We start from the raw sequence: 18,510 nt of genomic DNA, 5'->3' as shown, positions 1-18,510 counted from the left end.
GACACCTGGACACATGGCACACGGACCCCCCCCCCCCTCCACCCAATGAAGACAGGTCACTAGTTGTCTGTTAAACCAGGTTCTTCACCTTCACGATGGATATCTACGCCTCCACTTTATCACCAGCGCTGGACGTCGGTGTAGGCTGTTACCTACTGGTTTTGGGTAAGTTGAAAGCCGCGCGTAAATAATGAAATGCGATATGTATTATTCTACTGCTCCACTGGTTTCGGTGTGAATGGATTCATTTAATCTATATGACTTAAAAAACAAACCAAACAACAAGCGGATGTTTCTACTTGTCCAAAATCCATTTTACGCACATGAATTCGCCCTCGCTGATGAATATTGGATGAAGAATATATTCATAAATGATCATGAGGTGGATGAACGTTTCTTTCACGCGTAAAGACGCTACAGCCGAGACAGATCTTTTATTTGCAAGTGCCCACTCGGTTCCAACAAGTGTATTCAAGATGCGTAAACTTCATCCAATTCAGCACCACAGTCAGGATATGGAGAAGAAACATCAAAAAAAACCTCGTGTTGTCTGTGAAGAGCAAGCTGATGTTATGCGACTACCATGGCTGGCTTACACTTAAATGCTGTGCAACATTGTTGCTTTGATATCTTATGTTTAAAAGCCACATTCTGTTCCATATCACACTGAATGCCTGACAGTAAATCCAGGTGCAATCTTCTACAGTTATTGCTTTCCAAATACTCACATCCATGTCTCTATATGAGTGCTCTCACTAGATTGATGCTATGTAGCAGGCACCTGAGATAATAGGAACTGCAGCCTACTGAACCATAACCCTATTTCACACATGATAGCTGTCTTCAACTTAAGGCAGAACAATGAGGTGGAGGTGGATTTACAGTGGAATGAAAGATAGATGGTGTGCGTTATTTTTCTTTCATATTGTACATTTTGTGTGGAAGCCTGAGTCCTACATGTTCACAATATGGTACAGTATAGTGAATCTTGAATCCTGACCAGTGGCTCTGGCAAAGTAGAACGTGTTTAAGAGGGTGACAAGCAGGGAGAGAGCTGGGTCTTGATGCTGCATCTGTAGGGCAGAGTAGTAAAGGTTAATTATACATCATGTAATACATTTGTTTTCATGATGTGGTCAGTTGAGTGTCAACATTCAAATGACATCTGATGTAAATCCCTGCTGATTCCTCCAATAGCCACAAGGACGATGTGGTAGAAGCTGATAGAAAGCACTGACAAGAAATCTATAAATTGAGTCAGTATTTTACAATTTGAGAGATTAAATCTCTAGTAAGTTGAAATTATACAATGTATGTACGTATACTGTATATGTATATATAGCACAAAGCATTTTATACACATATTCATCTTGTATACCATTCCTGCCTATACTATTTATATATTTAACAGTCTACATATGCATATATACTGTATATATACATCGATTTCAATGTCTCCTTATACAGCGTACCAGTATATATCCTCATGCAGTCACCCTGTGACACTACAGTTATTTTCAGTATGTCTCTCTAAAACTAATAGTTACCTCTGTAGTAGGTGTATATGATGCATACATTCTTAATACTTTAATTTCTATTTTCAAATATTTTTTTATTTCCTGTTTTTATTCTTTTCTCTTGCGTATCTACTGCTGAGGGAGTTAATTTCCCTGCTGTATCAATAAAGTTGATATTATCTCATCTCAACAAATGTAGCAGGACAGTGTTTTACAGCACCGATGGGAGATATTTCTATTGATTCAGGGGAATAGATGAAAATAAATGTGTCCGTTTACCCCCTTGGCACTATGATAGGAAATCCAAATGTTCTCATACGTCTCAATATTTCCATAATACTCTCAACAGTTACTGAGGCGTGTTAGTTGTTTCACACCTTGTTAGGGCTCTGCCAGTCATATATAGGCATAACCTACTTTTTTAAATTAAGGAAACTGATATAAAGAATCCCTGGCTCCCTATTATAAGGTCTCTGATAATATAACATGCTATTTAAGTCATATCCATTTAAATTACTTTTCTTTAACATGTCATAATTAAGTGAAATACCTATATTTCCCCCCTCCACCCTGGTTTGGACTGGCACACACCCTCCTCCAACCACTGAACATTTGAACATTTGCACTAGACTGTTACTTTTTTTACTACTGTATTATCCCGCCTATAGTGTATTCATATTTATATATATTTATCCTGCTCATAGTGTATTCATTGTTCTTATATCATACAATTACTCTTAATACTGTAATATTCCATATATATTTCTTGCTGTACAGATCTTATTTATTTAAATATTCACTTTAAATATGCACAATACTCTGCACTTTTACTGCCTTTTTTGCACTTCTGGTTAGATGCTAAACTGCAAGTACTTGTACTGTGCAATGACAATAAAGTTGAATCTAATCTAATCTAATCTATACATACTGTATAAATACCACAAGTTACAGTGAAATAACAGTAGGCTGGGCTGTAAGAACAGGATTTGTGTGTTATAATGAGCCTTCAGGAAGGTTATGTCGTTACATACCTCACCTCCTTCCAATCCTCTGCTGCCCACAGAGACATTAATGCATAACAGTTACTCTCTCATTAGTGCGGAGCTACAGTCTGATGTCGATGCTGTAATGTGACTACTCCGATCCAGGTCATTAGGATGAGGCAGACCCCTCTTCACTGTGTTATCACAAATGAGACAGGGGTTAGTTATAATGATTGAACCAATGCTCTGATCAGGGGTGACCGAATTAGCATGCTGGGTGTCATGAGATTCATGCACTGTAAAAAAGAAAAAGTTGAGAAAACGTAAAATATCAAGGCAACATGATGCAAGAGATTTTTGAGTTTTCTCAACTTTTGCCTGCTGTTGTTGACTTCAAGTTCTGCAAAGAGTTCTGCCAACTTGGATCTTCTTGTTCACCTAATTAGGATAATCATGTGAGACTAATAAAGAAATTCTTGCTTGAATGCCATGTATTTCTACCTTCACTAAACGCAGATTTTTTTGTTGAATTAATAAACAATTATGCCCCTCAATGTCATGCATTTGTACCTCCTTTAAACGTAGGTATTCTTGTTGAATAAACATACATTTATCCCTTCAATGGCATATATTCCTAGATGCACCAAACACAAATATTCTTGTTGAATAAACATACATTTTATCTGTATAAATAATCAGATAATAAATAAAACACAGTACAGCTGAATGTTATCTGAAATATTTCTTTATATTTTTTTATTTATTTTGAACAGGCACCTTTGTAAAACAACATTCTTCTCAAATTAGTTCGCAACATCAAATTGAATGACTAACCATTTTTGCATACACATACAACAATGTGTATATTTAGACACATACACATTGTGTATGTGTATTCAAACACATACACATACAACAATGTGTATATTTAAACACATACACATACAACAATGTGTATATTTAAACACATACACATACAACAAGGTGTATATTTAAACACATACACATACACAATGTGTATTTAAACACATACACATACAACAATGTGTATATTTAAACACATACACATACAACAATGTGTATATTTAAACACATACAAAAATATGTATATTTAAACACATACACATAAACAATGTGTATTCAAACACATACACATACACAATGTGTATTAAAAATAAAAGTTTCGTTTTCAAAGATCTTGTGCGCTGGGAGCACCGAGAGCCACCAAGCTCAAAAAAGATAGTCTGGATGGCTTCAAATGTATACCTCAACTGTTTGGGGTAATTTATATTGAGGGCATATAGAAGGCCAAAGAGGTAGGCGAACGCAGAGGAGAGGTTTTCCATTTCATGCAGCACGATGCCCCCTTCCAAAACAACTGCATGGTCTCGAGCATGTGAGATGTCGGCTTCGTCATCTAGGATGGTGAGGATGGCCACAGACGCCCCTTCCAGCACTGGTGCCAAAATGTCAGTGTCCTGAGGAAAAATAACAGATGCATTTGAGCCTTGACAAACTAGAAAGAGCATTTTCTGAAGAAAATGTGTGTGAATGCTGAGAAGGTCCGTGCTAAAGCTGAAAAGTATAATTTGTAGGCTGAGATATGATTGGCTTCATAACGGCTAAAAACAGTTGAAATGTTAAAAAGGCAGAAGAAAATGGGCAGCTATACACTGGAACCTGACAGCCAAAGAAAATTGATGAAGCAATGGCAACATAGCTGACGTAATAGCTGAAAATAGATTTAGTAGTTTAGAAGTAGAACTTGTGAAAAGGAGGTTGATTTACATGAATTGTAAAAAAGTTAGTGTGAACAATGTATGAAAATATGAACAAATCAGAGAAATATGATTACTGCACTGATAAACTGCACTGGGGAGGTGTATATTTCCATTTTGGATGAACTACTACTTTAAAACATCTCATGAGAATGAGGAATTAGCTACATGGCCTGAAGTATTTATCTTTTTGCTACAGTTACTAGTACTTACCAAGCACTTCATGAAAAACTTTTTGGTATCTTCGCGGAGGAAAATGGGCAAGCCTCTCAGTGCTGCTGTCTTTCGGTGTGTAACAATGTCAGATGTCTAAAGAGTATCCAGTGGAAAATAAGTATTTCAATAAGTATAGTACTGTACTGAACATACACATAATGCAAAATCAGAAATCTTTTATAGTACTGAAGATGAAGCACACACAACTTTACTTTAACAAATTAAAATACTGTTAAACCAAATGCCACCAAAACACAAAGGAAGGACTGCGGACATCCATTTTTACTGAAGCATATCCACTAAGGTAGTTTTTACAGCAGCCAACATCTTTTTCTGTGTCTGTTATAAGAAAGTATATTCATGCTCTTCTAAAAATGCCAGGCAAAGGAGCACTTCACTCACCTGATCATCGAGTTTATCAAGGAGGTCTTCCATTTCTTGGCCAAAACCACCCTTCTTAGTCCGGTAGAGTTTTAGCAGGCCAGGTCCAAATCTTTCAAGAGATGCATTAAAAGTCCCCAGGAGGTCTTTGCTGGTGATACGCCGAAATTCTTCAGATATCTAAACAAGACAATCAACAAAATATTGTAATTAATTGTAATTGCAATTTCAATTAAGCATGGGGATTTTTTTTTCTTTAACTGGAAGAAATGGGCTTCCATAGGAGTGAGATGGTTAGGGTAAGAAAATTAGGACAGGTCACAGAATCAAATGGATCATAGATTTAAATGTAACACTGGCAAGACAGAATTGACACATTTCCCCAGTAGATACTGTTCTTCTTCAAGAAAAGCCAATGTAGTTGTATAAGACAATTGCTAAATAAATTAGGACATCCTTACCTCCTGAGACGAAAACAGCGCAGGCCACCTCTCTTGGACCTCAGATACCATAGGCTGACGCTCCACGACTTCTCTCCGCCTTAGGGAAAACGTCAGCTCCATCTTCTGCTGTATCAATGTCATGTTCCTTTTCTTCTTTTTCATTTCATCAACCAGAGCAACTCTTTCCTCTTCAAGTGTAGAATCATCATGGTGTTGTGGATAATCTGGCACATGATTGACCTCTCCACATTTGGGCTTCTTCAGGGTGAACGGGCTGTCATCTTCACCCCCCTCTTTTCTTTTCCTTTTCACATTTACCTCATTGCATCCTGCCTGGCGAAGCTTTGATCTGTAGTTTCCAAGTTTGTACTTGATACTTGTTTTCCATCCCTCATAGCCTGTGATGCCACTTGGCTCCTTCAGGCATGGATACTTATGAACCAGCGCAGCGGCAACTGACTCAAGCTCATCTTTCTCGGGGTAGCTTTTGATTTCAAAAATTGCCTGTGCAATTTTATCCAGTATCTCCATTTTCATGTCTCTTGTCACTGCAAGGCCCTTCTTTGACTTTTCATATGTGTCATTGGCCTTACACAATTTCAGTTCCACATCATATGCAAACTTAGGGATAGGAAATGGAGATGGCCACTCTGCGACTTGCCTTAAATTCCTCTGGATAGAATCAGTCCAACTAGGCCTAAAATCTTCAGAGTGAACACTGAGTATGTCCTGAGAGGAGACTGAACTAGTTGATTGGTCAAGTGGACATGAATCACTGATCCACATTATATGCAAGACTGCACGCTCAGCTGGTAATTCAGACATTTCTGTTAAGTTGCAGAGTGCATTTCCAAACTCTGGATCCTCAAACTGTAGTGAGAAATCACCTTGAAGTTCAAGTCTCTCTTTCAGTATATCAATAAATTGCCCCACAGATGTTGGGACTTCAGGAAGCTGGATTTGCCGGGCTTCTCTGGTAGAAAGAACGACCCGAATTAACAAAGTCTGAAAAGAGGAGAGAGATTTATCAGCTGATTATGTTTGATTAACAAATAATTTAGTGTCCAAATGAGAAGAGAAGAAAAGCAAGAGGAAAGGAAAGAGGGGAGCAGAGGACAGGAGAAGAGAGTTGGCGAGGAGAGGAGAGACAGAGGGTGGTGAGAGAGGAGAAGAGGGGAGAGAGTGAGCAGATGAGAGACAGAGGGGGAGGAGAGAGAAGAGAGAGTGAGGAGAGGAGACACAGAGGAGGAGGAGAGCAGAGGAGAGGGGAAAGAACATACCATTTTGAATAGCTTTAATGGAGAATGAACTTCCTTGGGGTCACCATAAGCTTTCCACCAACTGTGTATGCTGCTAGAGGGTGGTAATCCGTCAGCACATCTGGATCCAGAAGAAGAAGGTCTGCACTGGTGTGATATTCAAGCTCATAGGACCTGAAATGTTCAACGTACCAGGAAGACAGTCTTTTACAAATGAATGCCACATCCTTTGCAATGACAAGAATGCTCACAATCTTATGGAATTCCGGGAGGCCACTGATTTTAAAATCACACAATTCACACTGAAATGTAAAATTTTCATGGGATTTCACTGTTGAGTGTGATCTTGAGATGTGTGATCGTAACGCTCCAGGTGTTTTAAATACACAAACACAGTCTGTATGAATGCAAGGCCAGTGTGCACCTTGTCCGTGTTGAAGCCGCAAATGCTTGAGAAGAGTCTCTTGGCTGGAGCTTTCAAATTTGCAAAATTTACAGTGCATGAAATCCACCTCTGAAACACAAGAGACACATATAACACAAAGTCAGTTTTGCTACAATCACTTTCACAACAGTCTCTGTAATTTATAACACAACTACAGATGTCAAACTTGAATCCTTTTAGGGATTCAAATCTTTCTGAGTCACTAAACAGATCCAGATCTTACGAGTCATTTGTCCATGAGCATATAAATTCTACCAGTGAAACAGGGCCCGTCTGTCTTAGACTATAAACAGGATAAATACATTCAAATTTGAGAGCTAGGCTATTATACGAGGAGGGCAGTCTGCTGTTTGTGCATTTGAAATTTTGATGCAGGAAATAAAACTTTGCATTTTCATCTTATTAAAAATTCTCTGACATTAATTATGAGGCTGTTAGTAGTTCACAATGTTTTTATTTAGCTGCATTATATTCAACAGACACAAATACAGTATTATATTCTCATAACTCACAGTCAGCATCACTCATTCAACTGTAAATACAGTAAATGACATCATAGAAATGTGGAAATATAACTCCATAATTATTGACCGATTCTGATAACACATAATGCTGCAGAGAATAAAATGCTCGTCTGTGTTTAGTCTGTATTAGCCTCTAAAATCTGTATTAGCCTCTAAAATTCGTCCGGAGGGGACGTCCCCGGGGACGTCCCGGTCCCGGTCCGGGTGCACCTGGAGGTGCTCCGGGACCCGGAGGGTACGTCCCCGGGGACGTCCCGGTCCCGGTCCGGGACCCGGAGCGGGACGTCTCCGAGACCTGCACCTCGGACCTGCACCCGGAGGAGCACCTGCACCCGACCTGCACCCGGAGGAGCACCTCCCGGTCCCCGGGGACGTCTCCCCCGGGGACGTCCCGGTCCCGGTCCGGGTGCACCTGGAGGTGCTCCGGGACCCGGAGGGTACGTCCCCGGGGACGTCCCGGTCCCGGTCCGGGACCCGGAGCGGGACGTCTCCGAGACCTGCACCTCGGACCTGCACCCGGAGGAGCACCTGCACCCGACCTGCACCCGGAGGAGCACCTCCCGAACTGATTTTGGGCCATCTGGCGAGCTTGTCTCTGAAGGCCTTTTGAACAAGGAAAGGGTTTCCGTATCTCTCATGTAGTACTTTCCAGGCGCCTGTATATGCGTCCTCAGAGTTCCTATAGAAGAACCCTTCCACTGCTCTGCGGGCTTCTCCGACGAGGTAGATCTTTAGATAATACATCTTCTCGCTTGGTGAGAGAGGTTTCTGATCGATAAGGGTTGTAAAAGACATCTTCCAATCAGTGAACTTCAAAGGATCGCCATTAAATGTTTCTGGCTCAGGTACAGGCAAGCGATTTATGCTTAGTGCGCTTGCTATTGCTTGGGCCAGAGAGACAGTATCTTCAGATGTTGTTGCTCGCAAAGGTGCTAGTCGAGGTTGAGATGGTAACTCATTTGAATTTAGCCGAGCTTCATATCTGGTCTCCTGGTGAGCAGCGACTGATTCATGGTTCATCCCATCTTGGTGGACATCTTCGAAACTGTTATATGCTCTTACTCTAGCAGCTGCTACCTGGACTTCCTTCTCTGCCTTAAGCTGCTGCAGGTTCCTTCTTTCCTCTTCTAGCTTTGATTGTCTCTCTGTCCTTTTCCGCTCCAATTCAGTCAACATGGCCGCCTCTTCAAGTTTCCATTCATCTTCCAGTATTCTGAGCTTGGATTGCTGAGCTAGAATGTCTTTTGTTGCCTTTACCTCCGCTTGCTTGGCTGCGAGTTCTGCTTCTGCATCTTGTCGTTTGCTAGAGCTTGTGGAAATTGCATTTGATTGGTCTGAGTTCTGTGATGTTTCTGAAAATGCGGTTTCAGTATTGGTAAGTCCAAAGATGGAGCCATGCTCTTCCTTACTCAGCACTATTCTCACTCTCTCCTTCTCAATTCGTTCGTTATAGTTGCTATCGATGATGTCTCTGCGATTACTCACAAGAGCAAGGATTTCTTCGGTCAGAGCAGAGCAGGTGTCCATTTTACCAACGATATCTGAAGTGGAGGTTTGGTTGCGTACGAGTGGCTCATAGTGATGATGCACCGCGTCACGTTTTGTGGTAATGTTGTGTTGGATTTTGTCGAGGTCATCTGGAGAGCAGTAGTTTTTCAATTCAGTCCGAACTTCTCTTGCTGACAATTTCCAGGACTCATAGGCCTTATAAAAAGTATTTTCATGCGGCTCTCGGATGTTCTCAGGAATTATTTTTTGCCGTGAGCCTGGTCTGTCTTGATGCATGGGAACTGATTTACTTGTTGCTGCTGCTTTAAGTGACATTTTATTTTACTTGCGTTGTTAATTTGACTTTCGGACCTTAATCTTTAGGTGTGATGTGCAGTGTGCCTGAATCGAACCTCTGCCAGTAGTCGCTTTAATTTAGTAACTGCTATTTCTTTGACCAGACATTTACAAACAGTTGAATACTCAAGAGTTTCAGTACAAAACGGATGCAACATAAATATTATAAGCAAAGGAAAAAAGGCTTGACAGGCACAAACAAAAGAGGATGCGTTATAAATATGCTGAGCAAGCTATCCTAGGCAATTTAAACAGTGATTACGCTCCTCAAACAAACAATAAATAATGTTGCAACATGACACATATTTACCATTGGTTGTTATAATCATCATCATTATTATTTCGTGATCAGTTTTGACACAGCAGGAAAGTCCACAACATTTTTGTATTTACATGTGAAAAGCTTCATTCAACTTCCATACACATGTCTCTCAGAGCATCTATAGTGCGTGCGCTGTGATGCGCAATCCGGTCTTGCCTGACGGTCGATGTGTAAGTTTTGTGTCTTCGGGTGACGACACGAGTCAGGAAGACGTTTCGGTGTAGCCACGAGTTTTACTGTAACGGCCCCCCGCTTCTCCACACAAACTTCTGAGTCTCTTGACTGATGTACACGGCTCTTTATTTTTGCATCTGGCTTGCCGTAGTAGCACCGTAAAACTGTAATGACAGTTGCAAGTTACAAAGATTTTAATCATTAAAACCAAATACGAACATTAAAATACAATGAACAAACAAATCGCCACGTGAGACACATCTGACTCGTTAGAGTGACAGCGACTCCCTTCCGCACTACCCGCAGCAAAGTGAATGGGACCAGCTTCCTTACCTCGTTCCGCTTGGCGAGGGGTGTTAAGCTATTGGTGTTTGGATGGTTCTTAGGTCCGAGAAGTTCCACGAAGCTGGCGTCCGGTTTGGTTTCCGCTCCTATCTGTTCCGGGCTCACGGCAGGTATTTTATTGCACTGGGGCGGAAACGAGGGATCAGGTGTGTCGAATAAAACCGTCCGCTCCTTTGCTGCAGGTAATTATGCGAGGGGAGTCGCTACGTGTAAAAGACGACGAAATAAAACTGAAATAACCCAAACCGTAGTTGAACATAAGAACAATATATATCCCAACCCTAAAATAAAAGAATAAAACAGTCTGCATAAACTGGCCGGTTTTGCTGACAGTTACAGGGACTATGTGTAATACAGTTCAGTACAGATCAATACAACCATCATACAGACAGTTTATATGGCACTTTTATAAAGTAAAGGTCCAGTAAATGATGTTCTCATGATAAAGCTATTTATGTGACTATTGATTATATTTCAAAGGTAGGCTGTAATAAAATCTGAAAAACAGCAAATGAAAGGATCTCTTGCCCCCTTAAGGGCTCAGTCGTTTTCATACAATCCCTCAGGTCTAATATTATATAGTGTCTACAGTACAACCAAAGGGAGACAAGTATAAAAAGTCCCTGTTTTCCAGCCACCGTGGAGCCAATTAATCAATCATAAACGGATAAATAAATTCATCTGATTGGAAGTGGGACTGCTTGTGCTCCCGCTGTTATTGCTGCCTGGTTTGTCATGATGCTGAATGAATTAGATGTCACATAAAGATGGTTTGGCCGTTCACTAAAATAACACTTCCTATGAATCACATGTCCTCTGTCTTACATATAATCATGCACACATGTCTTGGGTAGACAAGAAGCGTCAGAATTGTCCGCTTCCTAACTGAGAGGGTAATTATGCTATTTGAAGGCTTGACTGCAGAGACACAAAAAGAGCTGCCTTATTTAAATGTACTTCAATGAGAGTAATTAACTTACTTCACTGTGGAGAGCATGTGGTGACAGATAAAGGACACAAGGACAAAACTACAAGAAAGCAGAGGGAGAAGTCAGAAAGTGACAAAAATAAAATAAATAGGAAACATTTACATTGTCTAATAAGGATTCTCCCTTCTGCTTTCCACTGTGACCCATTCAAACATACAAAACACTACTGAAAGGAAGTAACTAACTGAGGATTTGGTTAGTTTGCTGAGAGAGTTGAACAAGATACATTTCTGTTTGAGGACGTGAGGTGGGAACAAGACGTTGCTGCAGAAATTGAAGATGGAAACTGGCAAATGAAGCTTCATTTGTTCAGCTCGAACTATTGTTGAACCAGCAGAGGAGCATCTACCACCACCCGGCCGAAGAATCCTACACAAGATGTCTGGTTCCTCCAGTGGAAATAAAGAAGAACAAAGGAAGTGGTCTGATAACCTGAATGGAGCGACGCTTGTGAGTTACTTCAGGAAGTCAAATTGAGCTGCGCTGCTCTATAACGGTCATTTTAAACGTGAAATGTCTCACTGAAATGATCACTTTATCATAAAACCATAGCCCTAAATATTGGACATGAATACTTATGTAACATACAGTATATTTCACTCTTCAACGTGTATCTGCTCAGGGGAAGAAAAAAACTGGACACAATTACATATCGCCTTATGCCACGAAAAATGTATAAAAACATTGAAAAATGCCACAATAAACAATGTTTGGGGTAAACCGCATCAAAATGTTATGACTTCTTCACAGGCTTTGGTATCATCGATTAACCAGGATTGTTGGAAATCAGTTTGGTAGTTCTTGTGTTATCCTTCTAACAAAAAACTCATACACATTTATAAGAGGGTTCTGCAAAATTGAATGGGCTATTTCTTCTTAATTATCGCAGCATGCAACATGGCTGTTCACTGAAACTACTGTACTTTGTGTCCCACTCTTCCGCTCCTCTCCCAGCTGTGTTCTCCATCTTTGGGAATCTTCTTGTCCTCATCATGGCGTTCAAAAGGTCATCACGGATGAAGCCGCCGGAGCTGCTGAGCGTGAATCTGGCAGTGACCGACCTGGGAGCGGCTGTCACCATGTATCCCCTGGCAGTGGCCTCCGCCTGGAGCCACCACTGGATCGGGGGAGACGTTGCCTGTGGTTATTACGCCCTGGCAGGATTCTTCTTTGGCGTCGCCAGCATCATGAACCTGACCGTCTTGGCCATCGTGCGCTGTGTTGTCTCCCTCAACCTGCAGACTCACAGTGAGTAGTTCAAAACACACAATTTTTTTCTGTTAAGATTCATCATTGGAGAGCGTGGTTACCATGCAAATTTATGCAGGAACCTTTCTTGGATTAATCATTTTCACATTCTCTGCGCTCTGAAAGAGAAAAAAACTAATGGCAAAGAAGGATTTTCACATTAATGAAGCACCTTTTAGCATTAAAATACAATTCTGCCTTGTACAACTTCATGGTAACTAGCTGTATAAACAGCCTCACAAAGGTTTTTAATATTTATATATGCATTAAAGGTCAGCGGGATTCTCTTGCACATAAGACACATGGAAGTTGCATAATCATTTTTTTTCTTTTAATGTAAAAACTGTTTGATCAACGTCAGCTAATCATGTCGGCCAGCTGCCTCTCTGAGGGACTTTTTTTCATCCTGCTCGTCAAATGTTTCTGTTCTGTGCAATTCTGTTTAAACCGACAAATGTATTTAAATAGGGATTTTTGTGATTTTTCTACTAGATTGGAGACATTTGACTCTCCACAGCAGAACAAATGCTGATCTATTCCAATGGGTTTAGATGTTGCAGACTGTCTGAATAGATTATAAGTCCTGTTCGATAAACAATTGGTCTGTGTCGCTGGCTAGTAGCTCACTAACTTCCTTCTCTCATCGTTTTGACTATTGGTATTTTGATGAAATTGACATTGAGTTTGACATTTTGGAAATACTGTATACACAGGGTTTCTATAGGTTTGTTAAAATTAAGATTTGAGGATCAATTTCAGACCATAAGGAATACATTTTAAGACCTATCAGATGATGGAATATTGGAGTCCTGAGTAACATTTATTAAACTCAATGTTATCTCGCTATGAACTATTAACATGATAGAACTATTAACAGTGGGTATTCAATGACTGTGTGGTTATCAGTTCCACACTGGTCTCATTTGTCGCTTTATTTAATTGTGCTAATATCTGTACAATGACACAACTATAATGAATGCCGGCATTTTGTTACAAATTCTAAAGTGATAGGTATTGTTAAATACTTAACTTATAATGAGCACCAAAAAATATTCAATACCTAGTACATAATATTTTTTCAAATATAAAAAAAAAAAATATATATATGCTCTTACTGTCTGGAAAAAACATGTAATTGAAAAACAAGGTGGCAGCTCTGTGCCTGAGGCAAACGGAGCGAGACTGCACACAGGGGATGCAGGAGAAGATGAAAAGAGTGGAAAGGTTTAGCCTGTTGACTCTGGGCATATCAGGAAGGGGTGTCAAGTGTGTGTAGCCATGTTCAACTGTCATGTCGTGAAGTGTGCCCCGCACACTGGAACATTGTGTGCTGCTCTTTACGTGCAAAAAATGTAGATTCAGTTTGTACGCACAAGATAATTGAATGTCTGAGATAATAAAACTATTATCAGTTTACTACAGGTGGATGGGAATTGCAATTAATAAGAAGTGTATCAAACGCCATGCAAAGGGCTCGGAATTAACATACAATCATACTGTATATAGAGCACACATATGCACCCACATGCATAAGTAGATGTAAGCATATACAGTGCATATATTAACGTATAAAAAACGTCCGAAAATCATCCACGACAGCCTGCTCACATAACAAGAAGTTGAATTTGCATGCAAGAGCTAATTCAAAGAGCGTGTAATTCCACGAGGACGAGGCTCACATCCACACAGGGCTGTATGTAGTGATAGCAATAACACATGACACCAAACCAGACACAGCTCCTCAAAAGCTCCCTCTGAATGTCGAATAAAAAATGATATGCCATCAAGTCCATGTCACATGAGAGACATATTGGAGACCTGTTTTGGAAAAATCCATAGATACTAGTGAGCAGCGATAAGTCATGTGCTGCCGAACAATCCCTCATCGTCCTTTCTGTGCTGTCCAACACAATAAGAATGTGGTGAAGACCTGGTCTGAATGTGTATGGATTTTTCCCCCAATATCATTATTATATCTACAGTAGATAGCCTACAAGAGATGTTGTTCCTCACTCTTCTAAACCCAACATACCATGTGTGCCCAGCTTTCCAGAGATGAGCAGCTTTATTGATACTTCAGAAGGTCAAAGAAGATGAAATATATATGTCACATTGCACTTATTGTAAAGATTGTGGTTTTAAAACCCTTCTTAATGAGCGGAGAACAACAAATATATAGACAGGTCTAAACCCAAAGCTAATGTCAGAGCCTTCACCAAAGATCCTTCAACAGTTCCAGTCAGGAGCCGGATCCTGTTAAAAGAGTCCTAAGTAGATAGTTTGGTGCACAGGAATTTGTGAAATATGCAAAGATAAATATACTAAATAATATGAATAACGAATGGAGCAGTTTCTCTGACTTGACATTTAGATATATTTGTATAATCAGTTCAAATATATAAATATACTGTGTTTTTTTCATCTTGACTGTTTGAGTGTTCCTGCAAACATTCTTGCAGTTATGATAACTGCATATCTCTGTGTTCTGCAATATTGCCTACAATGTGCAGCCTGACAAAAACAGGAAACCACTCCTCGTTTTCTTTTTGCAGAGGAGAAAATCGGCTGGAAGAAGGTGAAGATGCTGTGCATGTGGTGCTGGCTGTGGGCACTGATCTGGGCTCTGTTCCCTCTACTGGGCTGGGGTCGATACGGCCCGGAGCCCTTCGGACTGTCCTGCTCCCTTGCCTGGGGACAGATGAAATACGAGGGCTTCTCTTTCGTCATCTCCATGTTCACCACCAACCTCCTCTTGCCTACCATCATCATCGTTTCCTGCTACTTTGGCATCGCCATCAAGCTCTACTGCATCTACAGAAAGTCCGAGAACACCAACCAGGTCCAAAATTTAGTCAAGCTGCATCGGAGGCTGTTGATAGTAAGTGATTATTTATGATGAGTAATATCAATTACTACATGCCTGGGGACTCAAAGTGTCTCCTCAGCAAGATATTGAAGGGACAGTGGTTTGTTACTTAAGATATTCCATGTTGCTATATACAGCAAAGTCTCAATTCCTTGTTGTTATCGTACAGTTGCTTAAAAAAAGTCCACATTCCTATGAAACCACATTTGAATGCACTTTACCCAGATTTGATTTGGACCTGCACAATTTTATTTCAAGATCCACAAATTATTCCCTGGAAACGTAAGAAACAGCCCTATCTGGCAATGCTATATATAAATATATATAAAATGTCTGGATCTGTTCAGTAGTTTTAAAGGAATCCTCATGACAAACAAGCTAAGCCCGGATCCCTCAACTAGAACCTGACTGAGGTGGATTTTTCAGGGCCGATGCTGATACCAATATTAGGGAGCAAAAGATTTCTGATACCGTTATATTGTTATATTTGTATATACATTTATACAGGGCTGGACTGGGAGAACAAAACGGCCCGGGCATTTTTTGGCTCAGACCGGCCCACATAATTAGCCGAGCACATCTGCCATTAAATTGACGTAACTTATGTCTTCTAAATGTCTTAAAGTAGCTCATATTAAAAGTACTTAAGTATCAAAAGTATCTGGTGTTGAAATGTACTTAAGTATCAAAAGTACAAGAACTAAAATTAAAAATGCAAAGTGCTTTTTACAGTAGGTCTATGCAGACACAAAACAACCCAAAATATTTCTCCTCAAGATTTATCTCAACTGACTGAAAAATTACAACAACAATATGCATATAATGTATAATTTTACCAATTTTGAACCCTAGATGCTGAGGTTCAAATAGTAATGGACCAGTGCATCTGAACTTCTAATTAACTATAAACAAGTGCCTCTTGTGTCTGCCCAAGAACATTAATAAACCACAGTATAACCACTATACTATAGGCACACAAAATAAGACACTATCTCTTATCCTATTCTAGAGGAAGTAAAAGTCGTAACAAGATTTCTGAAGGTGAACCTGCGGAGGGATAGACCAACCTCTCGCGCTGCACCCCCCCCCCCCCCCCCCCCCCAACGGCAAACACGCCACCGGACCTGCACATCTCAGGAGGGAGGGGGCAGCGAGTGAGAGAGTGAGAGAGTGAGAGAGAGAGAGAGAGAGAGAGAGAGAGAGAGAGAGAGAGAGAGAGAGAGAGAGAGAGAGAGAGAGAGAGGGGGGGGGGGGGGGCGCCGTGGGTAGAGGCGTGCGACGCCAACCTCCGCTGCTCAAGTAACGAGCCAGTTTTGAGAATGTATTGAAAATTGAAAATGCGCGCTCACATGTCTGCCTCCACTCGCTCATCATTGTCGAGTCCTCCTCGCTCGTCTCCCGGCGCACCTGCTGCTGCTGGGCTGGTGAACCCGGCACCACATAGGTCCGTCAGTTTGGCACATTTAGCAGCCTCCACCTCCAGAGACTTCAGCTTTTTTTCCCGATGCTTCTCAGCGCCACCCGGGCGTTTTTTTACTCTTATTATCCATTAAGTTAAGTTTCTGTCTCAGCAGCAGCCCGTCCCGCGACTCCCCCCGCCAATGCCATGAGGTCCCGCCCCCCCCGCCCCCGGTTTGTGTGTTGTGATTGACAGCACTGTCAGGGCTCTCTGAGCCTGTCAGCCCATGATTGATTGACAATGACAAACAATAGACCAATAATATGTGTCGATGCTGGCAACACACTGCTAGCCCTCTGTAGCCAATTGGCCGGCCCAATTGGAGGGAATTTAGAGAGGAAGAAGAGAAAAAAAACAAAACAACAACATAGCGGACCAGACCGGCCCACATTGGGTCAACGGCCCACCGGGATTATGCCCGGTATGCCAGATGGCCAGTCCACCCCTGCATTTATATGTTTTAAAACATTTCCATTGTCAATGTGAATGTGATCAATGTAATTGAGGTTTTATATTGTACTGGTTTACCATAAACAATATCTTAAATATTCATTAATAAAAAGAAAACACAAAGACAACCGAATAACTTTGACTTATACTGCCCAGCCAATATATCTGTCAGACTCTAGCTTTGACTAGACTCCAGTTCTATTAGCTATCTATTCCAACGAGTACTCATAAGTTATCTTTAGCATTATTTACCTTTTACTGTTTGCTACTTCAGTTGGTTTATCCACGACATAAACTATTTATAAATATATCTCACCCATTAGTATATTTAGCCATTACCCTTTACTTTAAGGTTTCCAACTCGCTATACATTACTGTACTTTACTGAACTTTACTGTTCTCCTGCAGATCGCTGTCCTGATCAGCTTGGGCTTCATAGTCTGTTGGACACCCTACGGCATTGTGAGCCTGTGGTCTGTTATCTACGACAGCAGCAGCATCCCACCTGAGATCAGCCTTCTTCCCTGCATGTTTGCGAAGAGCTCCACTGTGTACAATCCCCTGATTTACTACATGTTCAGCAAAAGCTTCAAAAGAGAGGTAAAGCAGCTGCGGGGGCTGTGCCTCAGCTTTAACTCGTGCCCCAGTGCCGACACCATCAATGAAACAACCATTTACATGGTCAGTGCCGACCTCAGGCCCAAAATAGCAGCGCAGTCTGAGCTGACAGAGCAAAGTGTGACTCTGGGTTGAAATACTTTCCTGCTCTAAACTGAGGAAACATCAGATGGTCTCACAATGTGTTCTTTCACAAAAAAATATCAAGAAACCTCTCTTTTCAGTTCAACTAGGGCTATCCTGACATAGAAAGCAGGGTACTTCTGGTCTCCATTTAGTGTGTGGCCAGTATTTTTGCGCAAAAAAGCTGTGAAAGTCAACCAGCAACGCTACAAAGTAAAGCTAACTAACACTCTGTTGATTACACCTGATACTGAAGAAGTTACTGTGGTGAACTGCTTTGAGTTTTGTCATTCCCAGGTCCTGCACATGTTTACTCGACTACACAGCACATTGAAAACGAGACAGCCACACAGTCTTCAAGAAAACAAACAACAAACCAAAGGTTGTTCAGCATAAAATACTTATTTTAGATCAATCTCAAAGTTACATCTGCAGCTCCTTTGTTCTAATAGTTGCTTTTCGATGATTTTGTGACACAAAACCAAAAATTTCAATGAAAACTAAAACAGCTAAAATTTTTCATAA

At 40.9% G+C, this 18,510-nt stretch overlaps 1 protein-coding gene across 1 annotated transcript; it reads left to right on the top strand.

Annotated features, from left to right (window-relative positions):
* The first annotated feature begins 95 nt into the window (after nt 1–95).
* opn8b (opsin 8, group member b) lies at nt 96–17,997 on the top strand. Its single transcript, XM_061092066.1, has 4 exons — nt 96–165; nt 12,176–12,469; nt 15,022–15,347; nt 17,653–17,997. The coding sequence occupies exons 1-4, from the start codon at nt 96–98 to the stop codon at nt 17,995–17,997; spliced, it is 1,035 nt and encodes a 344-aa protein (XP_060948049.1).
* Nucleotides 17,998–18,510: the final 513 nt, after the last annotated feature.

This window comes from Limanda limanda, chromosome 18 (genome assembly GCF_963576545.1).
Source record: "Limanda limanda chromosome 18, fLimLim1.1, whole genome shotgun sequence".
Classification (NCBI taxonomy): Eukaryota; Metazoa; Chordata; class Actinopteri; order Pleuronectiformes; family Pleuronectidae; genus Limanda; species Limanda limanda.
The sequence above is the reverse complement of the archived record's forward strand: the minus strand, read 5'-3'. Positions and strand labels throughout refer to the sequence as shown.

Bases quoted from the DNA above. Each gene is read 5' to 3' on its own strand.
- opn8b (XM_061092066.1), top strand. From the start codon at position 96: ATGGATATCTACGCCTCCACTTTATCACCAGCGCTGGACGTCGGTGTA. The intron at 166-12,175 runs GTAAGTTGAAAG...CTCCTCTCCCAG, and splicing joins CTGTTACCTACTGGTTTTGG to CTGTGTTCTCCATCTTTGGG. The intron at 15,348-17,652 runs GTAAGTGATTAT...GTTCTCCTGCAG, and splicing joins TGCATCGGAGGCTGTTGATA to ATCGCTGTCCTGATCAGCTT.